This window comes from Lathamus discolor, chromosome 14, assembly GCF_037157495.1.
Source record: "Lathamus discolor isolate bLatDis1 chromosome 14, bLatDis1.hap1, whole genome shotgun sequence".
In the NCBI taxonomy this organism is placed as follows: domain Eukaryota; kingdom Metazoa; phylum Chordata; class Aves; order Psittaciformes; family Psittacidae; genus Lathamus; species Lathamus discolor.
In genome coordinates this window covers 1,266,504-1,294,144 of record NC_088897.1, presented here as the reverse complement: position 1 = coordinate 1,294,144, position 27,641 = coordinate 1,266,504, and the positions used below count along the sequence as shown (strand labels likewise).

Sequence of the window (27,641 nt, the reverse complement as noted above, 5' to 3'; positions counted from 1 at the left end):
ACATTTCAGGCATCCAGGGCTGCTTTTACCCAATAAGTAGTTGCTTCAGGCCCAGAGGTAGCCTTTTGGGGTAACAACTGTGGTTAGTGTTGATGGGCACCAGTTAGGGCTGCAAGGTTAGCAGCTCAGGGGTAGCCTGCTCAGGACTTCAGGCCTGGGGGCTGGTATGGCTTCAGTATGTGAAAAATACTTGGAACCACAATGAGAGCTGCATCAGGGTGCTCCTGCTTCTGCCCAGGCTCTCTGTGGACTCTTTCAGCATACTGGCTTTCACAGCACTTCAGATGCATTTGGTTTTAATAATGCTAGTGTCTCTGGGGGAAGTAAAAGGAGTTGCTGAGAAAACACCTATTGTGCAGTGGTTCTATATTCATATACATATATATGGACCAATGCACAACAGGTGTTCTGTCATCAGCTGCTCTTTACATATCTAGAGATATGTATCTCACAGTCAGAGGTTTCTTTTCCACTGCTCTGGTATCATCTGTAACATGGGGAGCACCAACCTCTTTCTAGTTAAAACCTGTCACAGTTGAGGCCAGTGCTGCCTCTCTAGTCTCATCTCAAAAAAGAGCCCAGTGTAAGAAAGCATAAATGGGCCTTTCTTGATCTTTCTTGACTTCAAAAGAAGTCAGTATAGAACTTCCTGTTGAAATAACGTGATTAATATCTGTATTTTCTTGATAGTAAGAGTCAAGTTGCTTTCATTTCTGTGTTACTACAGCACTAATTGTTCTTTGCCTTATCACTCCATAAAGCAACAGCTCCTGTACAATCTGTTGGAGGAGAGCAAAGCTGGAAGCTTATGCAGCTAATGAAGCCTGCTAGAGGAAAGTACCAACTGAAAGTAGCTTTCCATCACAACTGAAAGTGAGGTGCAGGGAGGAAGCCACTAGTTTAGTGTCTAATTTGGTGTTTGGTGTCTACTTGGTGTCATTTTGGTTAATAGTTTTGGCATATAGATAAATCTGAGTTTCTGTTCTTTCCTTGTCTCTTCTTTATTCTGGCACTTGATGATACATGCTGCAGCTGGGTTAGATAGAAAAAATACCTGTCTCATAGTGCGCAGGGTATCCCAGGTTGTAAGCATTGAGGAGTTTGCTGGCAGCATGGCTGGTTTTGGTTGTAGTCATGGCTCTTGAGGCGCGGGTTCTGAGGAGGAGGGAGGTGTCCCTTGTGCTAGCATCAGGCACGGCAGCAAGTCTTGAGAAGGTGTCCAGGGGAGAAATTCTTGGAGAAATCCTGTCACTTCCATCTCCTAGTGGAAGGTGAGGATGGTACTTCCTGTAGTGTGGGCCTTGTGATGTGGTTTGTGAGACTCAGATTTAGCTGACACAAACCACTTGGTACCGTGAGAGTGACTGTAGTGCCTTATTCTGATTTCAGGACTTCAACATAGGGAAGCAGTCATAAGGTTTAGGGAGGAGTTGGTATTTACAGACATACTATAAGGGTGGTGAGGCACTGGCTCAGGTTGGATGGGGCTTGGAGCAACCTGCACTAGGGAAGGTGTCCCTGCCCATGGCAGGGGTTGGAACTGGATGAGCTTTAAGGTCCCTTCCAAACCAAACTATTCTAGGATTCTGGGATGTGGGTTGTGCAGCTGCTTGTGTCTGGCAGGCGTAGATTCATAGGATGGTTTTGCCATGCTGCAGTTAGTGTAAGTTGGTATATTGTTGGTATGTTGTTATATAAAAGCTGATAGAGCGAGTTGGTGTAACACATGCAAGGGTATGCTGCTCAGCATGTCTCCTCTTATCAGTCAGGATTGATGACAGTGGCAGGACTTCAGAGACTTACCAGGTATTTGTTGATCAACTGTTACCAAACCTGTCTGGATACAGAAAATGGCTGTGAGAGAGAGTAGGTAGTAGCCCTGGGAGAAGTCCTAGCAAGAAGCTGGCTTTCTCCCTGGGCCAGCAGCCAGTGTACAACCTCCATATACTTGCTTTGACCTCTGAAGTCTTCATTTCTTCATTCCTTTTGTTTTTTTTTAATTTGCATTTTCTCAGGATACAGGAGTGTTGCCCACAGCCTTTTGCACAAGTTATGAAGGGGTGATGTCTTTGTCAGGCTGAAATCAGGCTCTGGAGAGCCAGTGTGACTCAGTTGGATGTTTTATTCCTTTTTGTCCTGGTGAAAGTACATCCATTCTTCAGATAGGCAGAAGTGGAGAGAGACTCTTGAACAATCATGAGAAGTGTAAATCCTATTGACCTTAATGTTCTGTCTCTTGGCAGAAGCTTGCTCCTTACCTAAAGACGTGAAAGGACATGTTTTGTTCTGTAAGACCCTGTGATGCCAGAATATTTAGGCCACTTCATATTTTTCTTTCCCTTCTTTTTTGTCAGCAGGTGTGGATATTGACAGTTACTGAAATCCTGATATTGTCATGAGTTGGAAACCTAAGGTTTCTATTTTCATGTTCTTCAAATTATAGACTATGTGGGAAAGCATAAGATGTGAGGAGTTGTAATCCGGTTGCTATTGCGAGGTAGTGCCAGGTCTGGTGTTCCAGTGGGTGAGGTTGTGGGGGCAGCAGTCCCTGTAGCTGTGGCTGTAGAAGTCCAGGCATCCATGAGCCACGCTGGCCTCCGGTGTGACAGCTGCACCGCTGCCAACGCTTGGACTCCTTGGGCAGGCCTTGTTGTATTTTGTGCTGTAGCTAAACGTCATTGGCCCTGTTGTTACATGGGATTGCACAGCAGTGGATGCTACTGTTGACATAGAATGAGGAATGATAACGAGCATGTTTTATCCAGGCTTTCCACTTTTCTCAGTTAATCCTTATACCTTGACTTATTAACAATTCTTGATTCTTTTTGTAGAATGGTGGGTGGAGAGCAAGATGAAGGGTGGTGAGTGCCTATGCTGAAAGAAAATTAACCAAAGTCACCAATAATTTATTGGGTTTACCCCCATGGTGTGGTCAAATAAAAGAGAATATTGATGTCTGGATACAATAGAAGAAAGTTACTACTTCTCTGTACTAATTCCAACAGTGAGGATGGAGAGAGAAGCAGAGGAAGAAAGAATCCGGAAGCATAAAGCTGCAGCTGAGAAAACGTTCCAGGATGGGATTGCCAAAGCAAAGCTGGTGATGCGCAGGACCCCTGTGGGCACTGATCGCAATCATAACAGGTGGGAAAGGAGAAGATCCCCAGCTGCCAGCTCTGTCCTCTGGGAGGAGCTTCATCAGACAGGAGCCCCCAGGAAGTGGTTGATAAGGGTGTTGAGAACTCCTGTGTATTGAACCATGCAGGAGAGCAGAAGGGACAGCTTTGTGTATATAGGGTGTAACAGCCTTCACTAGATTGCACTGGCAGCTTGTTGAGGGCTTCCTGTGGGGGTCAGGGTCCACCTGGTGGAGTTCTGGCATGCTTGCATTAAAAGGGGTGGTGTGACAAGCAGGATTCCACCCCTCTACTTCACTCTGGTGAGACCCCCCTGCAGTCCTGATAGAGCTCAAGAGGGCGTATGTGGGGCAACAGCACAAGAGGGACATGGAGCTGTTGGAGCAAGTCCAGAGGAAGCTATGGAGATGCTGTGAGGGCTGGAGCAGCTCTGCTCTGGAGCCAGACTGAGAGAGCTGGGCTGGGGCAGCCTGGAGAAGAGAAGGCTCCTGAAGGGGAGACCTGAGAGCAGCTCCAGTGCCTAAAGGGGCTACAGGAAACCTGGAGAGGGGCTTGGGACAAGGGCCTGTAGGGACAGGCCAAGGGGAATGGCTTGAACCTGCCTGAGGGGAGACTGAGATGAGCTCTTAGGCAGAAGCTGTTCCCTGTGAGGGTGCTGAGGTGCTGGCACAGGGTGCCCAGAGAAGCTGTGGCTGCCCCATCCCTGGCAGTGTTCAAGGCCAGGTTGGACACAGGGGCTTGGAGCAAGCTGCTCCAGTGGAAGGTGTCCCTGCCTGTGGCAGGGGATTGGGACTGGATGAGCTTTAAGGCCCTTTCCAACCTGAACTATCCTGATTCTGTGATTGCTCAATAACCAAATTACTGTCTTGTTTTTCATGTTTGTTGTGCAGGAATGCTCTTAGAATGGATTCTAATGAAAGTGTTCCATGTTTCTCAGCTGCGCTAATATAAAGATATACATGCATCCAGTCTTTGACTCAAGCACTTAGATGCTTTTCTATGCCAATAAAAGCAGATGTATGTACCTAGCCAGGAGAGGAGAGAGTATGTGTTAACATGTGTGTTTCCTACAGGTATTGGCTGTTTTCGGATGAGGTTCCTGGCTTGTTCATTGAGAAGGGCTGGGTACATGACAGTATAGACTACAGATTCATCCTTCCCCATCAGAAAAAAGAAGATTTTAAAAAGGACTACAGCCCAGGAGGTATGATCAGCTTGCCTCTCTGTAGGTGCTTCCTTTGTTGCTGTTGGACTGTCTGAATGGATTTGTGGATGTGAAAGAACTGTCTAGTCTGTTTTCATGGGGGTGCTCTGATTTAAGCCTTCTTTAAACCCTAGAAGCCTATACACAAGAGAGACTGCTCATGATGCTCTGTCCTGCTGCTGCAGGTCTTGGGACTGCCCACAATGTACCACATGATGGCCACGGGATACAACCACCTCTCTTAAAAGCAGTGAGGTTGATGTCAGTTGTGGACTAATCCCTCTCATTTACTCTGAACCTGCTGAGTTGCAGTGTGCCAAACTTCTTTTACAGGTGATCAGTTGTGTGTTGCAGAGTGTGAGGGCATCCATCATTGTGCTAATGTCCCACCAGTGCAAAGAGCCCCAGATTAACCTGTGAAATAGTATCGAGCTGTAGGTATCTCCTACACAGCGATAGCTTTGCTGATGGGAGACCATTTGGGCGAACAGTCCTCTTGCACGTGTCCTCTCAGCCTGCTGTTCCCCTTGTACTGAATGTGCAGTGAGGTGCAGTGGGTGGTTGAAGTTCTGGTGCTCCTTCTGTAGTTGAGCCTGGAGCCTGTGAAGTGGAGCCTTGCAGGCAGAGCTTGGGCACACACAAAAATCAGCCTGTGGGGAGGGGAGCAATGCTTTCCTGTGGAAATAGTTCTTGGTAAGGAAGAGTATGCTGTAATCTGACTTAAGTGCAGTTTCAGTCCTTTCAGTCCTTCTTGCTTCTGAAGCATCATAAGCTGGCATTGAGGTCATCTGCAATGACACTGCATGTGATGGGTGCATTGGGTTATATCAGAGCTCCAGCAGTAGTGCTTTGGGCATTGACAGAGTAGGCATCTACAGAAGAATGGGTCGGGACAAACCTACAGTGCCAAACCTAGCTGTCTGTGGCTTGTCAAGCTGGAGGTGGTACCACTCAGTGGTCCAAGATGGGTGTAATTTCTTACGTGAACTCTCAACTATAGACTGCCCCTGCACACCAGCCTCCTTCCATTTCTTACCTGCTGCCTGAGTATTTACCCAGCTACTGTGCAGGATTTCAGCATGTTCATTTTAAAGCTTAACAAGCAAAGGCTTAAATAAGCAAAGGATAAAATTCGTGTCAGGCTACTATCTAAGATGCTCTGAAACACAAATACATGTTGTTTATAACTCAGTTCTAAATGTATTTTGTCAGTGTATAGCTAAAAAGCAAAACCAGTTTTATGTGTTTAAAATAGCAGGAATGCTTTTTTGGATTTCATGTATGTGCTTTTAGATGCAGTATTTTCTTTGAGATTCTGTTACAATTTTCTGTTAATGTCTATAAATGCATATACCGTGAGGTAATACTGGATTAGTTTTCCCTCCCAGACACGTAAATGCTGGATATAAACCCTACCCCGGAGGTAGGTGAGTTTGTGCAGAACACACGTGGTTGCTGGGGGGAAGGAGAAGAAGCCACTCAGGTTTGTGTTTTTCTCTTGCAGACAAGCGGAAGAGCACAGCTGCTGATGGCAGAGTGAGCAAAGTGCACAGGCCCGTGCACACCGCAGACCTGCCTGCGGAGACCACCGTGCCCAAGCAGGGACAGAACTTATGGTAACACAGCTTTTCTAGCTGCCAGGGACTCACAGGGCAGAGATCAGGAAACAAGACCCATTTCTTTTGATAGACCCTACTCTATACCACCACTCTTCCAATACTCAACAGCTGGATCACTTCAGCAGCTCCACAGGCTGTTACTGTTATTACCACTAGTAGTGAGTGGCTAATAGGGCAGCCAGTCCCAAGAGCCAGTGGAACTGTAATAATCAATCTCATCAATCAGAGCCAGTATGAATTAAGCTAGTAAGATACCATTTAGATATATTGCTTTTAAAATACTTTCTATTCAGGAGAAGTATTAATTTGAGAGAATTGCTGTGCACTTCTTTTGGTATTGGGAAGTGAACAAAACCAAAACATCCAGAACAGAGGAGGGGAGCAGTGGCCTAGCTAAGTGTATCTGGATTTTCTTTCATGGTTCATCTCAGGAGACCTGAATTGTGGCACATGGGGTCCTTAAGCACATGAAATTAAAGTCTTCATTGAGATCTTTGGAGACAGGCCTTTATCCTGCATGCTCTTGTATGATGTGAGACATGCAGAGCCATCCCCCAGCTCCTTGTCAGTGTCTTCACAGCAGACTGTAGTGGTGTCCGTTTGTTCTCCTGTAGCACCATATCAACTTGATTTTTGTTGCTAGTGATAATTATAGCTTGGCAAAATCATTCTGCCATGTTGATACCCTGTTACCCTTCAATGCTTCCCAAAGCCAAGCAATAGCCACCTGTGTCTTTCTTCTAAGTGAGTCATATCTAAACCTCTAACTTAGAGCATGGGTGATTGTGACTTGTTCCAGTAATTTGCCCTACCAACATCTTGTATCTTTAAAGAAAATCTCCAGTGTTAACTGTTGCTCAGGCCAGGAAATAATGACTACACCTTCATCTCCTAAACTGCTAGTGAAGGACTCTGCATTTTTCTAGATAACAGTGGCTTTTCCCAAGTTTTCTACTTCTGACCCACAAAGCGGAGTTATTTGATCTTTGATAAGTACCACCAGCTCTAAAGCATAGTTTCACTGCCGTGAGTCAGAAATACTTCACTAGCGATGTTCCTGTGTCCCCCAGAAACTGTCAAAGAGACTGAAATGGGTAGATGCTTTCGTTCATCTAAACCATCAGTACTGAGTACTCTCTCTCTGTAGTTCTCTGCCCCTTCTCTTTCACTGCTGGCAGGCCGTAGGAGAGAGCGCACACTTTCACTCTGTCAATATTGCCATGACAGATCTCTCCTCCCTTTCTCAGTCTGGTCATCACAGAATCACAGAATAGTTTGGGTTGGAAGGGACCTTAAAGCTTATCCAGTTCCACCCCCCTGCCATGGGCAGGGACCCCTTCCACTGGAGCAGCTTGCTCCAAGCTCCTGTGTCCAACCTGGCCTTGAACACTGCCAGGGATGGGGCAGCCACAGCTTCTCTGGGCACCCTGTGCCAGCGCCTCAGCACCCTCACAGGGAAGAGCTTCTGCCTAAGAGCTCATCTCAGTCTCCCCTCGGGCAGGTTCAAGCCATTCCCCTGTGTCCTGTTCCTACAGGCCCTTGTCAGAAGTCCCTCTCCAGATTTCTTGTAGGCCCCCGTAAGGTACTGAAAGGCCACAGTAAGGTCTCCCGGGAGCTTTGTGTTCTCCAGGCTGAACAACCCTATGTACATCTTGTCACAACAACATATATCAAGCAGTTGGGCTTTCCTAGGGTGCTAAATGGGAAGTTGTTGAGAACTGTATGGACCACAGGGAAGTCCTCTCTGCTCTGCGAACTGCCTCTTGTAATACTTGATCTTCATTTAGCAGATGTGTGTTCCAGAAGGACGAATTATATAAGGAAAACAGTAGCTTAAATTAATAGTGCATGCTGCTATGAGCTGAAGTCAAGATACAGCTAAACTGGATGAGTTAAGTGACACAGAATCCCTGTAACTTGTAATTCCAGGCTGAACTTGAGAAAACATAGTGTTTTACATGACAGTGCTGAATTGCTCGGTTAGGTTGGCAACTGTCAGCGACATGCTGGGGGAGATGAGAGTGGTTACAGAGCTTGGGAGTGCTTTACAGTACAACCAGCATCCATCCGAGGAGCAGAAGCTCCTGGAACCAAGTCCTGTATGCTCTCAGGATGGAGTTACATTCTGTTACGAAGAGCTGCTTTGAATGAAGTGACCATAATATGTAGGTTCTCCTTTCTTTCCTTTTTCTTTCTTTCTTTCCTTTTTCTTTCTTTCTTTCCTTTTTCTTTCTTTCTTTCCTTTTTCTTTCTTTCTTTCCTTTTTCTTTCTTTCTTTCCTTTTTCTTTCTTTCTTTCCTTTTTCTTTCTTTCTTTCCTTTTTCTTTCTTTCTTTCCTTTTTCTTTCTTTCTTTCCTTTTTCTTTCTTTCTTTCCTTTTTCTTTCTTTCTTTCCTTTTTCTTTCTTTCTTTCCTTTTTCTTTCTTTTTTCTGAGAGATTTACATGGGTCAAATTAAGGAAATAAAAAGGATGATACAGTACAGACTTTAGAGTGAAACAATTCATTTTGTTCCTTTCCTTGGGGAACAGTCTTGCTTCCCAATATCTGTTGTTCCTGAGCCTGCTTTAGGATAAGAGGGAAGCTCTTCTCATGAGTCAATAATTGCCTAAGTACTATGAAACAAATTACAGAAATACTCTAATTTGTACATTCAGCAAGAAGGGGGGGAGTGCTGCTGGAGGAGAACAGGCAAGTCTCCTAAAGAAAGAGGATTTCCTTTTGATACAGAACAAAGGGATCAGGAAATTAAACTAGCAAATGGCAGGTTTGAAACAGAGAAGGAGGTGCCACTTCATTCAGATCTTGCAGTTGCTACCAGCTGCTGGGGATCTCCAAGTCCCTCCCTCTTCAAAGCACCTATTGGACAAATTGCTGCAAGAGGAGCTTATTGGGGAGTGTTAAGCACAAAGGTTCTTGTCTTGGCACCCAAGGAGGTCCTCAAACCTACAGATGCTGAAATCTGTAGGGGCGGATCAAAGAAACGTCACTGCATCTCTGCTCTGCCCTTTCTTCACTCAGAAATAAGATGCTGAGCTGGGTGGATTATTTTTTTTGTCCCAGTGTCTTTGATTTCTGTCGGTTTTGGCACCTGCTGGGAAGAACTTTTAACAGTCCCAGCGTGTGCCAGCTCTTCACTGAGAGCATCATGCCTGTGTGTGGTGTCGTGCCAGGCAGGTTGGCAGTGTCAGGATGTCAATGGGTAGAGCGGTGCAGTTGGAAGATCTGTGCCAGATGCAGGCCTTCACCCCTTCAAGTGAGCAGGGGGCACAGTGGCAGCTTTTCAAAGGAAACATAACCAATTCTAGCTACCCATTCTTCTGTGCTCTCTGCATGGCTTTCTCGTAAGTGACAGGGCAACCTAAAGCCATTTCCACAGACAAGCAGGAAGCTTCCTCAGCTGAAAGACTCACTTAAAGCTCTGGAACTGCAAAGAGCAGTTAGGTTTGCTATGTACCTGTCTGACAGCTGTCACCATTTACAGGTCAGCTTCTACAAAAAGGCAAGTGCCAACCTAAGAGCTGTTATTTCAGGGATAGACAGTAACTACAACTCCTCTCTGAGGAAATCCAGTTTCCTGTTACTTCATTTTCGCCTTGGCTGTTGATCTCTCCAATCTCAAGGACTCCAGTGAGCACTGATGGGTATGGAAGAGTCTCCTCCTTGGCTGCTCTTTGCACATTGTCCTTGTGCATCCTGAGAATCCTTGAGACCGCTGAGGTCCTTGGATACCTCCATTCCCTATGGTTTAGGTACAAGGACTTGCTGAGCTGTAACTAGTGATGTTAAGCATGTGCTGCATAAGTCTGCTTTACCTCCTGCCACGTCTCTTTCCTAGTCATACATCTAATATGGGATTGAGAGTAGCCTCACAGTGCACACAGAGCATCTTCAGCTTTACCCTTTTAAGCTCTGGAGTGATGAGACTTTAAAGTTAACACTAAGTTAACACCACATTAACACTGTGAATGGTTGGATTTCACAGAAACTGCTCCTTCGGTCCTTGAGAATGGAAGCTGGTAGGTTATTGATAAAGGGAGCAATAAATTCCATACTTCTGCCAAGAGTTACAGAAACAGTATCTTATGCAAGTGGTTTCTGTTTTCAGTAATTTGTCCCCCAAAAGAAGAGGGCCCAATGTTCTGTCCTAGAAGTGCAGAGGCTGAATCGTTGTTCTCATTCAGAATCATAAAAGCTTGGTTACTTCTGTCTTCTCGAGATAGATGCACCAGTCCCATTTCTAACAATGTTTGCCGCTTCCACTGATGTTGATGCTTATTAAAAAAATCTCCCCATTTAAAACTTCTGGGCATGTGGTCCCTGGAAATGTCTCTTCCTGTCCTGTGGTACTTGGGGAGCCCTGTACGTACTGGGCTTCTTTGCAAAAGCCACAGATTGATCACTGTATGTGAGTGTGCAGGAGACTTCTTGCTCATCCTGATAAGAACGCAGTTGAGTTTTGGCAACAGTGGCATCTCTGCAGAGTAACTCCCATTGTTCTTCATCTATCAGGAATACACCATGATATGGCGGGTCCCCTCCGCAGACAGTGTGAGTTAACCATGAGTGGGTGCTGACAGACTCCATTCTCACGCCTATATTCTACAGATGGAGTTTCCCTGTTTCTTCCAACCCTCCAGAGCAGGTACTGATTCTGGGCTCCTCTAGGTGTTGTCCTCTTGATTTCTTTATTCCCTAGTCTTCACTCTGGGTTTTAGACCTTTCTCTGTTCCTTGTAGCCTGAGAACAGGTAGGACTATTCAACCTAACGTGCATACTGATCAGTCTGAAGACCTATGAGGTCTTGACTCTCCTAAAGGCATCTTTCCCATCACTCTAGGTTGTAGTAGTAAATTCTGTGTCAGACCACATGAAGGGCACCAGCTGGCTTCCTCTCCTTCTTGTCAAGAGCCACAAGCTCATAGCCCTGTTGCCTCCCATGTTTAAAATGCAAGCCCTGCCCTACTATATCCATGCTCCTGGCCTTGTGATGGCTGAGCCCTAGCTGGAGGTGCAGGTGGTTTCTTTAGGTAGGATGGAGAGCATGGAGCTGAGTTGAGAACCAGGAGCTGTGGCTGCACAGAGCAGCAAGGTGTCACCTCTCAAACCAACATAGGTGGCTCTTTGATATGTTTCCATTTTGCACATTGGAGTTCAAGCTGCTATAGAACAGTTCTGTCTTTCAGAAATTCCAGTTCCAGCTCTCAGGGTGAATTGGGAAGACTCAAGTACCTGTTGTAGATGTTCTACTTCCCTGCCCTGTTTCCTTTTCAGCAAGAACAAAGTTGTGCTAGGTCTTAGCTCTACTGTGAGAGGATGATAGCTGCTTTCTCACACTGGTGGCAGCCTGTGCTGTCTTTCCCCAAGCCACATAACCCTGGAGAATCCAAGTGCCATGTGCTGACAGCTTCCAGGGCCCTTTCATTTTTACAGTACGACACAACAGTGCAGGGGATTCCCCCCTTAGAGTTGCAGCTGTTGGGGGAAGCTGACAAAGCTCAGGCATGGTCATTTTGGATATTTTTCCAGCTGGATCCAGTGGTGTACCGCCAGCAGCGACTCGTGTTGTTTCATCATGACCTAGGCTACCTTCTCAGCATGCCCAAGGAATAGTCCTTTCCTGGGTATCTGCAGGGCAACTGTTTTGAAGCTTGGTTCGTGTTATTCCTATATCATGACAGATTCTTCATATTGAAATATGGCTTAGGGCCAGTCCCAAGGTCTGCCTCAAGTGAATGGAAGCAATTTCATAGAATGGTTTGGGTTGGTTTGATAGCAAATATTCTGTGAAATTTCTCTTTTATTTAGCAGAAGTCCAGTAGACTTAGAAACACAAGTCCTTGCAGTGGTCTGTCAGAAGACCTTCCAGTGAATCTGGGAATTGCCTGTCAGATCCCATGGCTGCAACATTTTAAGTGCCTGTGGTAGGCTCTAGTGGGTGAGAGATCTAGAGCCGTTCTGTCCTGTTTCTCACAGGGAGGACATATGGAGGGTAGTGGTGGCCAAGAGATTTGATCCCAGTGTGCAAAGTGAGGATGGAGTGTACTAAAAGAGGGCTGGAGTGTACTGAAGCAGGTGACTGGCAAGAAACTATTTTTCCTCCATTTTTAAACAATGAATTCTATGTTTTATTACAGTAATTAGTTTTCTAACTAAATGTGAAGCCATTCCCCTAGTAGGAGTATATGAAAACTCTGAAATACTTTCTTTTCAGGTATGATATTTAGTAAGTGTTTCTGCCAGAAAAATAAGCATTGTGGACACTTATTCCAGGAGGAGCCAGAACAACTTTCTCTAGTTGTTGCTTGGCTCATCTGAATTTGTGCCTAGGAAGAAAATTTAGATCTGGAGTCCTCTTTCCGTCTGGTGAGGATTACATAGTGATCCGTTGCAGTTGTTTCCGTAAAGGGTTGATGTTGCTGCTCCCTCACTTCCCTCTTCTAAGTAGCAATTCTCTTCTGGGAGATGTGGTCAGTCTCATTTGCTGTAAATGAGCTCTACAGCTCAGATAGGCTTTGGCCCCCACCAGGTGAGGAGGCTCTATGGCATCCTAGGGTGGAGTTGGGTGGGGGGAAAGAGGAAAAGAACAGAAATTCAGGCTGTCTGAAAGTTAGCTTAAAGCTACAGCCCAGCACTAAGAATCGATTGTGCTCTGGAATTGCAGAGGGGAAGCCTTGTGTAGATAGCTGCAAAAGCTTTCCATTTTTATATCCAGCTAACTGCTGGGTCACTGCTGCTGGCCTCTAGGACCTCCTTAGCAGAGAGGTCTAAAGCTAATGAGTGTGGGTTTCATTTACTGCATTTGAGGTTTCAAGTTAAGGCAAGCTTCTTAGCAGCAAGGACTTCTGTACTCGTAGAGAGCATGGCCTTCACAGTCACAAATCCTCATCATGTGCAGGCGTGGTAGGAGTCAGGACATGCCCTGTGGGTAATACAGGGACTTCTTGTGTGAACAGAAGTTAAAGGGTCTGCATAAAGAGCAATTGAATTTCTGTGCTGTGCAGTGTATGGCATATTCATCTTCTCTGGTACTTCTGAAATGATGTTTCAGATTACTTAAACAGACTGCAACTTAGTGAATCTAACCCCTGGGGTAGATGACTGAATTCAAGTGCCAGTGTTTCAATAAATTTTACAGGGAAAAATCTAGAAAATCAGTTCTATGTTTATTTTGATTTTGTTTTTCTCACCCTGGATTTCACTACAGTTGGGGACCTGGAAATGAGGCCAGTCTGAGTCAGGAAGCTTTTATGCCAACATTACTGGAAGCATTTCACCTTGCTCCATGCGGTTGGGATACAGATTACTTGTCATCCCTGCCCTCTAATACTTGTGCACCCTTTGGAAGGAGTTGTCTTGCCACAGAGACACACTGGCTGATGCTGATGCATGTTTTGTCTTTCAGGTTTCTCTGTGACAATCAAAAGGATTTGGATGAGCTGCTGGATTGCCTGCACCCACAAGGAGTAAGAGAGAGCCAGCTCAAGGAGCGTTTGGAGAAAAGGTGAGCCTGCTCCTTTTTTAATCTTCTGTGTGCCCCCTCCAAGTCAAAGCGTGTCCTTCTCACAGCAAGCATTTCCATTCCTGCAGCAGCATTCTGCACTTTGTCTTGACTGTGCCTGTGCTGAAGAGGGGAGGATACTGAGGATGAGAAATTGCTGGTTTTCTTGGGCAGTAACTGCAGATTGTTGATAGCCAGTGCTCTCAACTCTGAAGAGGTTCTCTCAGTCTTGAAACTCCTCCTTGGAGCTGGAAACAAAGGCAGAGCGTTTTCATGCAGAGCCAGAACTGCCACGTGCTTTCCAGTATCTTTCAAAGAACTTTATGCACTGGTTTAGCCTGGAGATCACAGGGGATACCATTCTTGCTCCAGCGCCCCCACTCCTGCTCATGGGGCAGGAGCCTGTGTGTATTCAAAGGTTGGTTTTGATTTTCCAGGTATCAGGACATCACACATTCTATCCATTTGGCTCGGAAACAGAACTTGGGCCTCAAATCCTGTGATGGCAACCAGGAACTGCTGAACTACCTCCGAAGTGATCTAATTGAGGTTGCGACTCGGCTGCAGAAAGGAGGCCTGGGATATGTTGACGTGACACCAGAATATGAAGCAAGAGTGAGTGAACAGGCAAAAGTAGTACTGAGCAAGACAAGCATGAGCACTTTGTGTAGAAGGTCTTGATTCTTGTTCTCCTCAGACAAGAAGATCAGGACAATCAGTTTTCTCGTGCCCTTTCTTTTTAAACTCTTTATTTCAAGATTACACAGCTGCTGGCTTGAGGCCTGTTTGGTGTAGGTGGGAGCTAGGTGTCCTGCACAGCTGTTAACTTGTCCTGTCTCCTTCATGTAGTAGTGAACTTCTTTATGGAGCATTAGCAGACCTCTTTGTAGGTGATTTTTTAGCTTCTGCATCAAAGCCAGCGTATCTTGGTGAGAGCAGTTTTCCACTTTGGAGGTTTTGGGATTTTTTTGGTAAATTCAGACCACTTTAGCCTGGGATGATGATTATGTCCCAGTTCCAGGACCTAAAGGATGTTCTTTTCATGGGTATATCAGCATGAGAAAGTTACTGTGCAGTGAAGTATGAAATCTTGGTGGGCTGGCTAGTTCAGCCAAACTCATGTGAGAATTACTGGTGCACTGAGTGTCTGTAGGAGGGGGTAGATCTGACTGGTGTGGGTAGGGTACACACTCCCATGACGAGTGTGTGCTCCTCCTGCCAAATGATGTTGGCTTGAAATAGTGAAAGCTGTGGTGAGGCTACATGCTGAGTCACTGTGTAGAGACTTCCACTTGTAGATGAGACCATAAGTGTTAAAAGGAGGGGAAGAGTTAAGTCACTATAGGAATGGAAGAATGGCTTAGTGCTTGGTCATTGTGGATTTGAGTTTTGGGGGAATTCTGGTGTGTTTGGTTTTTTATTTGTTTTTTCAAGGCGTGATGCTTTTTTCTGACCAGTATTATGCACGATCAGCTGTATCTGAACTCTAGCAGAAGCAGCAGCAATACGCTGATTCCACAACCAAGTATGGTAGATAACGACATTGTATTAAGAATCCCATGTATCCATTTGCAGGACAGACCTACCTAAAACAGAAGGGAGAGTAACATCAGCTGTTACATGACCATATCCTCTTCCTAACAGGTATACTCACTAGAGAGCCTGAAGGATTTTGGGGAGTGTGTGATTGCGCTCCAAGCTGGTGTTGTTAAGAAGTTTCTGCAAGGTTTCATGGCCCCCAAGCAGAAGAGAAGGAAGCATCAAGGAGAGGACTATGTTGCCAAGGCTGAGGAGATTGATGAAGACAAGAAAATGGCAGAAGAAGCAAAGGTATTGTTCACTTCAGGTCTTTGTTTTTGTCTTGTGATGTACGTCTTTGAGCAGGGACAGTACATCTTATTACGTACTAAATTCAGAGTGGCTTTTCCCCATTCCAAGTTTGGAGTGTAGGTGATGGGGCCAGGTGTTCCCCATTTATTTTGAAGAGTAAAAGCATTGGCAAAATTAATATCATACTGAGGAATTACAGCTAATTTCCTCTCTGTAAACAGGAATTGGGTGAAGTCAAATATCCGAGTTCCTTTGTGAAGTTTCTTCACACAAATTGGGTACTTTAATAAAAGCATATTATGGAGCATTTATAGAGAAAGTAACAGGAGTTATATCCATCAGGGAGGACTCATGGTCCATAAAGAGAAGTAGAGACATGTTGAGGTTTTGGGGACTGCAAGGGCTTTAGGTTAGAGTAAATCTCAGCATTATGCAGGAAGCAACAGAAATCATCATGTGCATGGAGACACCCACACAAGATGGCAAACAGAAGGTTGCACACAGCATGTCTGCATACCTGGGCACACAAGCTGTATGTGGCTGCAGTACAGAAGAAGTATTGTGGGGATAAATATCCAGCCTTCCAAACTGAAGCTTAGATGGGGTGAAGGATTGCTGTGGAGGGTTTGGTTGGTTCCACAGGCAGTCGAGCTGTACTAGTGTTTCATCTGAAGAGGGATGGATGCTAGTGCTTGGGAGTAGCTTCTATGAACTAAGGTGAATAGGGTGTTAGAAGACTTTACCCACTGCCACCTTCAATGTGCTTTGCCCAGGTTGATCACTGACTTCAGCAGAAGTAGCAAGATCAGAACTGAATCAACAGAAGCATTTAAAATTCCCAGTATACAATACTGTTTATCTGCTGGGGTGTGGGGGTTTGGGTATTTTGGTTGGTAGGTTTTTTAAAGCTCCTGTCAGTTTATGCTGGACCCTTGCTGGAACATCAAGTCTTTGCTGTGCTGTGGCATTACCACGTTAGCAGGGTATTCAGATAGGCACTAGAAATTTTCACGCTACTCAGTTGTCCTGAAATATTTAAACTTTGCTAACTTTGCATCTTTCAGCCCTTAGTGCAGGGGGAGTGAAAGCCTGCCTCCTCCTAAAAGCTGTCAGCAGAACGCAGAGCTGTAGGAATCAGTTATGTCTGAGACAAAAAGGACCTGGATCATCACATTTCCTGTATCTGCAGCAACCTTACTCTTTTGGGTCTTACAGCTATAAAGGCTAGGGTTATAGCTGTGGAGCATACTTTAGTGGTAACATCAGCTTTACTACAATGTCTAAATGGATAGTAATTTAGCAGTATGATCCCTGGTCACATCCCTACTATTGGTAAAGTTCTACCAGATTTCAAACCCAAACTTTTATTTGCCTGAAAATGGAGCCATATTGACCATGAATGTTTGGGTAGTTTCTCTGTTCTACCTTAGAGCATGGCCTTCCTACTTCACGACACAGTTACAGAGCCTTGTTGGTTACAGGAAGGCCAGGCTACTTCAGCATATTTGGTTCTACCAAGCATAACTTCCAGCTACAGCAGCCTAGTTAGGTAAAGTTCTCTGTGTGATGGAAACATCCTGATTTGTACTTCCTCCTCTGTGAACCAGCTGGATAACAAGATTTCTGAATATTGCTGGGCTTGCAATCATAAATTACTTTGCATTTTTTTCTGGTATCACCCAGTTTCTCTGGTGACTGCATGCTCAGCTCTGCAGCTCCCCTTACAGCTGTATGGGCACAGATGGAAGTGTTGCCAGTCCAAGCATGCAGTTGTCCCAGCCTCCCTCCAGAGCACTGATTTTTGTCGTGTGCCAGTGGTGCTGGAGCATGCATTTAGGCAATGCTCTCTTTGTCAGGCTCAGAATTTTCTAGGCGCTTGTGATGGTACAAGTAATGTCCATCTTATTTTGTTGAGTTTTGGGGCTGGTTTGTTGGTTTGCTTGCTTTTTAGTTGGGGTTTTTGTTTTGTTCTGTTTGCCTTCTGTTTATCTGGGTTGAGCTTTCTTTTTTGCCAAAGCAGAAAATCTAGAGATGACTTGAAAGAGCAGCCTAGATCTTAGATACAGTTTTCCAGTGAAAAAATCTGACTGTTAGGCTTTTAGAGACAAACTTCCTGCATAGGTCAGGAATTGCAAAGTCCTTTAGAGCCAGACCTGAGCTGTGAGTCCATAGCAGGTAAAATGAAGCATAGCTCTACTGCAGAAACACACTTAATAGACTCACAGACCATAGGAGTGAAATTGCAGCCCTGTGGTGTGTTATTTGCTCATTTTCCATGTGAGAAACAAGTCATGGCTCAATAGGCCCCTGTTTGCTGACATGTGTGTACCAAGGGTTCTTGCTGGCTGGGCTCGAGGTCGCAGCGCAGCCTAGGCTTGTGGCTGTTTCTGGTGCCACTGTGCCTGTGAAAACATTCCCACTTTAGTGGCAGCAGCACCCTGGGCTGTCCCAGAGCAGGAGAGGAGATGTGCTGCGATGTCACGCTTCAAAGAGGTCACAACTGCATAGGCATGGGCAGCTGCTGCTGGCTTTCAGTGGCCTTCTCGATGGTGATGGGAAAGCCTAGAGAGGGTCATTCCTCACCTGCAGACCTCAAAGAGCAGCTCCACATCTGCCTAGGATACCAGGGGAGAACCTTTCTAGCTGGAGATTTGTCCACCTTTACCCAAGGTGGTTTCTGTCACTGAAGTTGAAATGTGACTGAGGACTTCTCCTTTGGGATTTTTGTGGGGTATGTTTTGTTTTCCGTGCTAGATTGCTCCTCTCCAGTCAGGAGGGTATATAAGTAACTCAGTCTCCTGTTTGCCTAGTTGGCAGTCTGAACTCCCTTGATAATGGTACTGCTAAAATGCCACAGTCTCATGATGCTTGGGAAGCAAGACTAAAAATCTGCTAAATTCCACAGGCTTGGGGAGAAAAATCTAAGCAAAACTTGCCAACAGCTTGTGCAGATTTATCTTGGCCCAGCAGTTACCCAGTATATTAACAGCAAAACCCAGGAACAGTTACTTGGAAAATCAATTGCACAGTATGTGAAGCACCTCAACAATGTTCTGCAAATAGCTCAGGGCTGTGTGATCTGCCGCAGGAGGCTGCGCAGGTTTCCGTTTGTCTTGAATGTCTCGGACTCCAGGTTCCACACTAGCAATGGCAGCAAGGATGTTGGCATTTTATAACAGTTTGTGTGTTTTTCCAAGCGTCTAATATATGCTGTGCTTCCTCAAATTCAGTCAGAGGAGAATGTGCAACTCTGCAAAAACCCTGGGTTTTGTTTGGCTCCCAAACTGCTGTCAGCTGCAGAGTTTAGATTTTCCCATCTGACACTTCACTGTTTGTTTTTTTCACTCTCCTGGGGTCGAAGAACATTAACTTGAGTCCTATTATGTCCCTGTCACGTCTAGGCCATCACCTCATTGTTGTAAAGCAAAGGATTAACATTGGAGTGAAGCATGTGGTGGCTCTGGATCTCTGTTCTGGTGCATTTGTGATTTACCACAGTGTTGTTTCTAAACTTCAGAGTTGAGTGTGAGATGCCACATGTGACTTGAGATATGCAGGCTCCAACAGTTGCCTTGGTACCAGCCTCAGGTTTAATGCTTTCATCCCATCTTGCAGCTGATTCTGGACTTTCACATGCTCCAAACTCATCTTGTCTCAGGACAGTGGCTGATTTCCTGTCCCGAGCTCCACATGCTCTGCTTGACAAACCTGATGGTAGCCAATGCCCTGGTCCCCCTTGCCCAGCGTGCAGGACCAGGCCTGTGGTGGGTCTTGCTGCTGGTCTGGAATACCTCTGCAGTACCCACGGGAGGGCAGCATAGGCTGCTCCACTCCACCATGCTGAGCTGTGCTGCCAGCTGTCTCCTAACTTCCATCCAGCATTTTACAGTGCTAGATTTCTGCCTTTTATTTTGTTAGCCTAATGATTATTTGGGTTAGACTTTCAGAGCAGGAATTCATTGGAGTTTCACGTAGGTTGTTTCAGCCTGGCTGTGAAATGCAAAAGGGCTCTACAGTTATGAACAAGCTGTCCCATCCAGAGAATAAGCCACAAATAGGACTGCTGAGGCTGTATAGAAGGAAAGAAACAGAGAGTTGTGCTTTGGTTATTACGGGCCCCAGGTAAAGGATTTAAAAATGTCTTCAGATTGTAGCAAGTTATGTCTGTGTGCTTCGTTGTAAGTTGTTAGGTCTGTCTGCAGGTTGCTTCAGCCATGGAGAAGTGGAAGACAGCAATCCGTGAGGCCCAGACCTTCTCCCGTATGCACGTGCTGCTCGGGATGCTGGATGCCTGTATCAAGTGGGATATGTCAGCAGAGAATGCCAGATGCAAAGTGTGTCGCAAGAAAGGTAATGCATTCCTGCCCCACGCCTGCGTAGCAGTTGGACGCTGTCACCTCTCCATGCCCTGCTTAGGCAACATGCCCTTGCAGTCTGTCAGTGTCTTTGGCTGTATTTTGAGTTTTGAGCATCAGGATTTACAGTCAGAAGCATTGATCTCACAGAAGCATTTGACCCTGACTCCAATAAACTGTTCTTACGAAACCAGTACACAGTCTTGCAGAACATTGCAGAGCTGCTGTCCCCTCGGTACTTGGGGTACTTGGGCACAAGTCATCAACAATCTTCCTGGAAGCACTTGTGTCACTGTCCATTTCCTGGTTTCATTTTTGAATTGGAAGGGTCTGTGGGTTTCTGAGCCTTTTCAGTTAATCCCATCTCTTACAGAAGGAATGAATAAGGAGAGGTTGGGAAGGATGTTATCCTTTGGGAGAGAGTGAGGTGGGATGACGCTGCTTTGAGGCCAGGGTGGGAGCAGAATTGCTGGTGGGCTGGAAGCCTTATCAGCTGGGGAAGTAACCAAGTAAGTGACAAGGGTCTACCTTCTCTGTGCACACTGTAGTGTGGAGGGCTTCAGAGTCTTGCAGGTGGAGGGGAGAGTTGAAGGGGTGTCACCAGCAAGAGTGCTAGTATTTGTTCTGCCATAACCTCTCCTTTTGGATGGAAGCCTGGAGAAAAGAGCTTGGTAGTACATTCTGCCTCATCATGTGCTTTTTGTCTCACTTTCTATTTGCTGAAACACTAGTGGGAAATGAGGGCAAGCAGGAATGCTGGACCACTTGTGCTTACCAAAAGGCTGTGCCATCCACCTCCTCAAAGAAATAATGGCTGTATCGGTGCAATGTCCTTCACCCTGCAGCCTCAGGGATATTCCAACCCAATGTAAAAACTGTACCATCTGCTGCTGAGAGGGGATTCTGGGCAGATGTAAGGAAGATGCTTACCTGAGTCTAACAGATCATAGTTTCACAGAACTTAAGAACTGGGATGTTAGAGAAAAGAGAGGTGCTGGCATGCTCTCTGTACTTTCTTGTTTTCCTTCTTCAGTAAATGAAAGAAGCTGGCTCGGGACTGTCTCCCTGTTTTCCTGCATTAGTGAGAAGCACAGAGAGGCTAGTTCTGCTGCATACTGATTTTCTTTGTAGGCTTGCTGCCTTAATTTGAAAGAACATGCTGTGCAGGTTAACCAGATTGAGGGTATAATAAGAACACCTGCAATTATAACTTCTTGTGGGGCTCTTGGGCACATCAGCAGCAAATTTCTCTTTCCCTGTGTTTGGTTTGAGATCTAGCCTGGGTGGAACCTACTTAGCAGGTTTCTACCTCTGCCTCAGCTGAAAGCTTTGCAGGGCAAGGGACTCTGCATTGTTTTGTTTTTCAGTGCTGCTGGTTTCCACTGCAGCGGTGGAACCAAGAAGGAAGGGGCCCTGCCATCAACGGGTACTCTGCATCTTTATCCTGCTTTGTCCTAGCCTCCAGCATTGTGGCAGCTTCTGCTCTTCAGGTTGAGCAAGGCTGCCATACTAGTTACAAGTGTGTTGCACTCTCCTAGGTGAGGATGACAAGCTGATCCTGTGTGACGAGTGTAACAAAGCCTTCCACCTGTTCTGCCTGAGACCAGCACTCTATGAGATCCCAGATGGCGAGTGGCAGTGCCCAGCGTGCCAGCCTTCCACTGCCCGGCGCAGCTTGCGGGGCCGGTGAGTGCCTCCCTCTTCACTTTGCCTTCCCACCCGTGCGCACTTCTGCCGTGCTTCCACAGCACGACCAAACCAGCGTGAAACAGAGCCCCTTGAACAGGTTCTTGATAGCCTGGTTAACTCCCTGGCACTGGAACAATAGGAAAGCCATTTTTCCAGGCTGTAAGTTCAGCACACCTGTGTTGTACTGACCCATGACAACTCAGGAGTTTTAATAAATAACTTATATTTGGCAGAGTCATGCACTAATCATGGACCGAGATAGGTGTGCTGAGGGCTGTTGTTTCTTCAACTGAACAACTAGCTGGGTGGCTTTTTCATGGAGGGCAGTTGGTAGTGCTGCAGCAGTGTTGTCCAGTGGGCTGAGTTCTACTGTGTTCTTGTCAAGTTAGAGCAGACATTACTCCAGGCTACAGCTCAGCCCCTACTGTGCTACTGAAAATCAGTCTACATGGTTTTCTGGACATGGTAAAGCTTAACAAGGCAGGAACTTTGTAGGGCTACAGAGAGAACATGATTTGAGGAGGAATCAGAGTTGTTCTATGCAGCAGAAATTAGTAGTTTCTTCTTGAGAGCAAGGTGGTAAATTAGTTTTTGAATTGCAAGATGGAAATTCAATGTATGCAAGATGTATTTTTCTGTTCACAATGTATGTCCTCTGCTGCCTGTGACTGTGCTGCACCTACCTGCTTGTCAGGCTATCGAATGGCACCTGAAACAGAAGCAGCCAACAGATCTCCCTTCCAGAGTGGCAGGACAATAAGAGGTGTAGTGCCTTGGAGCATGCAGGTGGTGTATGACTTTACAAGTATTACTTACTCCCTGGGCACAATTTAAGGGTTCATCAGGCTTGTACAAAAATGACAGGGCTGCAATGCAGCTGTTCTAGCCTGAGATCATCATCACTTTGATGTGGCAGTCACCTGCAAGCTGGCTCCTGGACGAGAGCCATCAGGAGGGGTATCACCTGCCTGGTTACCTGCTTGCTGCTATTGTCTTCCTACCTGAGGCAGGAAAAGAATGTTGTCCTGGGAGTGCTTTTGCCCCCCTGTACTGTGGGAACGTATTCTTACTCCTTTTACTGCTCAAGATCCTCTTTCTCCAGAGGATTGAGACTCCCACAACAGCTTTGCCTTTGTCCCCCTTTTGCCTACGTGTGCTGGTTTGTTTGTTTTCCTGTTTTTGTAATGGCTTGAATGCTTTAACAGACATCTATGAGAACTCAGAACTGTCTTGGGCATGGAGGCTCTGCGGTTTCTGAAACCAGCACACAAGAAGCCTGACACTCTGCTCACTGATAAATACAAGTTTTGCTGTGAATATTACTGAACAAGGGCTGTTTCCTGTAGTGCACATGCAAGTGGCATGACAGGGGAAGGAATAAAATGGAAAATATTGCAGCAGAAACCAAAAAGCCCCGCTCTTGAAACTCCTTAGGCCTGGGCTGCAGACCTGGGCAGGACATCCTCTCAGGGAGGAGTAATTGCACAGCAATTGCAATCTTAAAATCCATTATTAAGGTGCCTAAACCAGCAAAAAATATCTAGGTTCAGCTGTTGGGGATTTTCAGCCCAGATGTTCAGACAGCCGCTTGGGAAGTGCCCTTTTAGCTGTAGCTGCAACTTGCTACTTTCTGAAATAGCTGCTTCAGTGTGGGGCTGGTGGTTATTTGCCATCAGGGTGGTCAGCAAGTCTCTGCCTGTGAACACACAGTAGAGAGTGCCTAAAGCCTCTGGTGCCCACAGTGTGGTACAACAAATATGTTTGTCTGCCTTACTGTAGGAACTATGCAGAGGATTCTGCTGAAGATGAAGGTGAGGAAGGTGAGGACGTATCAGAGGAAGCTGAGGATGCTGAGGAGGAAGAGGAAGAGGAAGAAGATTATGAAGTTGCTGGTCTGAAATGTAAGGCTTTGACTGTGCAGGAAAGAAACAGAAAATATTAAGACTCTGCCTTCAGTATCAAAAGTATTAATCCTATTTGGATCTTGTGCTTTTCCTCACACTGAACAGGGTCTTGCTTGTGAGTGGTGGGAGATGTCACGGGGGGAGGCTGTGGTGGTGCTGTGCGTTACCTGAGGAGCTGGAGGGAACCCTTGTCCTTTATGATAAGGGTCAGTGTTAGCAGAAATGGAAGGTGTGTTGAGTTCTCACTCACCACCCTGGGGATGCTGCCCAGACCATGAAGAGCGCTGCAAGGGCGGTGGAGGCTGCAGCATCATCAGTTACTGGCGTTGGCAGCCTCTGCACCTACAGAGTTGGTTGGTAAACTGGATGCTGTCAATAGGTGCTTATGGAGCTTTAACCACAACCCTTCCTCCTTGCTTTTTCCCCTTTCACCAGTGGGATTCCTACTGATTTGGCAAGGAGGCATTTTCAAATAGCAGGACTAGCGCTTCCTCTGCCTGTTCCTGTGGGAAGGCACAGTACTTGAGGTGTGGTGTGGCCTGGAGCACCAGCACCCTTTGATTGCACACAGACAGCAGTCAGGGTGCACAACTAGCACATTCCTGGGCAGCTGAGTGGAATAAAAGAGGATTTTCTAGACTCCTCACTGACTGCTTCTCCAGTTCACCACTTTTTAGTAAGTGTATCCACTTTGACTTGGTTTTATTTGGGCAACGTGATGTGGTGAAAAGATCAATCTCGGAATGGCACACTGCCAGCCTGTGCTTTGTCAAAAATGCCCTTGACTGACATAAAATTAACTTCAGATTGATTTAACCAAGGCAGATGGTGGAACCTGCAGACTGGGACCCAAAAGATTATCCCCATGTTCTTCCGAGGGTTTTCCATTCAGGTCTGTCAGTCTTGATTCGTTTGCTTTATTCTGGTTTCAGGGACGTTCACTGATTCCCTGGCTGTGTTCACTGCTTGTTGTTCTGTGGTGTATCCATGTCCACACTTGGAGCGTATTCAGCCTGTGTTGCAAGGCCAAGTCAGGAGCTGAGCCAAGGTTTCCAAACAATAGCAAAGAGGGTTGCAGTCACTAAAAATAAAGTGCTAAATGCAAAGTTTTAAAGAGCATTAACATGGAAAGGTCACGGTGGAAAACTTTTGTTTTAATAGAGAAGTCCCATTAATCCCTGTGGTGTTTATCCTGAGTGATAGAACCTAGAATGCTGGATTGCCAGACATTCAACACGTGCTGCACGCTTGACACACAAGCAGAGTGACAACAGGCAGACGTCCCGCAGCCCCGACACACTGCTCGTGCAGGGGGCCCAGCAAGATGATTTATGGGGCAGGGCTGGATTAGGAGCTGCACATCAAGTGCTGCAGCATGCTGGATACAGCTTGCTTAGGCCATAGGGACCAGGTGGAAGGAGCTTAGTTGGGAAAGCTGACCAACACATTCCCCTGCTACAAAGGGGTCATGGGGGAAACTTAAGACAAGGGAGTGCACCAGCACGCTTGCATTTCCATCATTGTGAAGCTCTGACAGGCCAACTAACAAACGGCAAGTGCTTTTCTGTGGATATATTGCAGCAGTTTTGGGGAATAAAATCCCATTGTGGCCCGCTTGCAGTGCGGAGCAGCTCCCTGCTACAGTAAGTCAACAGTCCCCCTGTGTGCAGTTCAGTTTTCATGGAAGCTCAGCAATGGGCTTGTCCCACTGTGTGGGCCACTTGTAAATGCTTGGAAAAGCACCCATCCCTGAAACAGTGGGGAGCAGGGGGACAGCAGGAAACCAGAGAAACCCCAAGTTTCTGCTCCTGGTGCTTTCAGAAGGGATGTTGCAGTTTTATGCAGAACAACTGCCTCTCCTCCATTCCTTGCTCTTGTCTCACTCAGCACTTGTTCCATGGACAAAAGGGCTGTTGCAGCCCAGGGCTTCGCCTGTGGCAGAGATGCTGGAAGCTCCCTGGTCTTGCTCGGGGCTGGAGGGTCTGGCCAGTTGGCTGGTATGCATGACCACCCTTGAGCAGGAGGCTGATGCCAGATAGCAGTGGCCTCTTTTTGGACTGGAAGTCATTACCCGTGTATCTCGTCTGGAGAGGGTATCAAGAGCACAGCTGACAGCAGCCTGTGCCACGTGAGGACTGCAGCTGGGTTCAGTGAAGCCATCCAGTGGTTCACCATCTTCCCTGCCCTGGCAGCAGGGCTGTGCCTGGCATGTGGCTGGGCAAAGGGCTTGTGGTCTCTGCTTCCAGGTTAACCTGCTCCTCTAAGGCCATGGTTTGTATGTTTCAGTGAGACCCAGGAGGGCAGCCCGGGGCAAGCAGAGCGCAGCCATGTACTCCTCGAGGCAGGGAAGGCACCAAAGGAAGAAGCAGTCTTTGCACCCTGCCAGGGGACCCCGGCAGCGGGCGGCACCTGTCAACGGCGCAGACATTGATGAGCTGGTAAGAGCCAAACTGCTCCCCGGAGGCTGCTCCCGTCACTAGTTATAAACAAAGCAGGTGTCATGCTTCCTCCCCTTCCCAAAGAAATGCCCTGAATCCTACCGTGATGCCCCTGCTGGGGGAGGGCTGACAAAGGATGCACATCCCTAAGGGCCTGGTGCAAACAGAGCACAGCTATGCCAGGCATCCTTCCCCAGCCGTTTTCATACATTGTCCCCTTGAGTAGCAGGCAGCCTGCAGCTTGTTAAAGGGTTTTAAATAGTATCCAAATGTCTCTGCAGAGAGATGGGGGTCCTGGCTAGGCAGGGAATGCCAGCAATGCTGGACCCTTGCTCCCCAGCCTTGGCCATTTTCTTACAGTTGTTGTCTGTATGGTCACTCCCTGACCTCCAGGACATAATTTGGCTGGTTTAGGTTTCACTTGACATTTAAAGAATAAAACTGTCTGCTCCTGAACAGAGCACTGCTCTGTGTGTGCGCTGGGTGGGTGGAGCTGCAGTGTGCTGTGCTGGTTGTCCTGGGGAGGGACACACTGCAGGGGATACGTGAGGATATGCAAGCCCCACAGGCCATGTCTTGAGCCTGTGTTAGATCTGCCATCTGATCACTAACCAGAACTAGTAGTGCTGGTGCGTCCTGATGACACTCTTCTGGAGTGGTTTTGATGGTCTTTGGTCTCACTGCTTCACGCTGTGTGTGAGTGGCCCGGCTGCTGGATCTCCAGTGTCGTTTTAGCTGCTCTGTGCTACAGATTTGAGGGCAACCAAATTGGCAAGCCCATCAGCTGCCACAGCCAACTTAGAGGGATGTTCAAGTGGGGAAAGTCTTATTTGTTCAGCTGACAAAACACTTAACTTGGGGAAGAGGACTCTCTTGGGGCTCTTGCACTTAACTGTTTTTCCTGGGAAGAGACTGAAGCTGGGTCAGGAATAGTGCCCTGTGTGTGGACCCTTCGCATCGTCTGACATGCCCTGAGCAGCAGTGCCTGGCAAGCTGTGTGCCTGGAGCCAAGGGGATGTCCCTATGCTGGTGGCTGACTCAGGCAAATGACCTTGTGTTCAGCCTGTGCCAGTGTTGGAGGCATCAGCTGCTCTTTGGTATTTAAAGTGCATGGTTGGCTCTGCAGTGTCAGTACAGCAGCACAAGTGCTTTTCTTCTGCATCTCGTTCTGTCCCCAAGGGGCTTGGAGGAGGCAGGGAGGGAATTCACACTCCCCATTTGCTGTCATGTATTCTTTGGCTGGTTGTTTTGACTATGTTGTCTTTGAACCTATCTTGAAAACGCTTTGCTGCCCCTGGAGAAAAAGACAGGCTGCTGGTGAGTTATTCCCACCAGAGTTTCTGGATGGGGCTCCTGTTCTGTAACTCAAGTTGCCACTGCATGTTTTGGCTGTTGCCATCAAAGGTCCTGCAGCAGAGCTTTATGCCTCTTGGTTATTGTGGAAGATGGCTGTGTTTTATAGACTTGAACTCTGCTTCTGCAGCAGTACTACATGTCCCCAGCCCTCGAGACACTAGCTCATAAGTGAGGGGATTGAAAAGAAAACTGCTAAAAACCAGCTCAAAACTGTTTGCTGAACACTAAAGCCCGCAGCGGTTCCCTTCTTTTAACAGCATCCTTTGTGTGGGCAGGTCCTTCAGACAAGGAAGATGGCACGTCGCCAGAGCCTCGAGTTGCAGAAGTGTGAGGAAATCCTCAGCAAGCTGATCAAGTACCGCTTTAGCTGGCCCTTCAGGTGAGGGCGGGTGGCTCCCTGCATGGGCACACGGCTGCTGAAGGCAAGGGGGGTTTCCGTGCTGAGGTCCTGACAGAGCCTCTTGCGGGCTACGAGACTGGGGTTTCAAAAACAAGTTATGGGTGGGGAAAAACGGGAGTGAAGCTGGTGCAGAAGAAAACCCTTTGCTCTCTCAGTCCTGTGCTGGACTGAAGACCTGGAGTGCTTCTGAGGTGGTGTAGCAGAGGGGGG

The 27,641-nt window shown here is 46.8% G+C and overlaps 1 protein-coding gene across 2 annotated transcripts in view; it reads left to right on the top strand.

Annotated features, from left to right (window-relative positions):
• The window catches only part of BAZ1B (bromodomain adjacent to zinc finger domain 1B), a 49,638-nt gene that overhangs the window by 19,513 nt on the left and 2,484 nt on the right, over positions 1-27,641 (top strand). Inside the window, exons 8-18 of one of the 2 annotated variants that reach the window (XM_065695150.1) lie at positions 3,006-3,144; positions 4,211-4,341; positions 5,846-5,957; positions 13,364-13,462; positions 13,897-14,074; positions 15,104-15,289; positions 19,492-19,639; positions 21,183-21,330; positions 23,113-23,234; positions 25,524-25,675; positions 27,307-27,410. In XM_065695150.1, the coding sequence (XP_065551222.1) occupies positions 3,006-3,144; positions 4,211-4,341; positions 5,846-5,957; positions 13,364-13,462; positions 13,897-14,074; positions 15,104-15,289; positions 19,492-19,639; positions 21,183-21,330; positions 23,113-23,234; positions 25,524-25,675; positions 27,307-27,410 (1,519 nt within the window). Of the gene's footprint in view, positions 1-3,005; positions 3,145-4,210; positions 4,342-5,845; positions 5,958-13,363; positions 13,463-13,896; positions 14,075-15,103; positions 15,290-19,491; positions 19,640-21,182; positions 21,331-22,027; positions 22,120-23,112; positions 23,235-25,523; positions 25,676-27,306; positions 27,411-27,641 lie in introns of those variants that run through there. The other variant, XR_010616026.1, reaches the window with a different exon arrangement.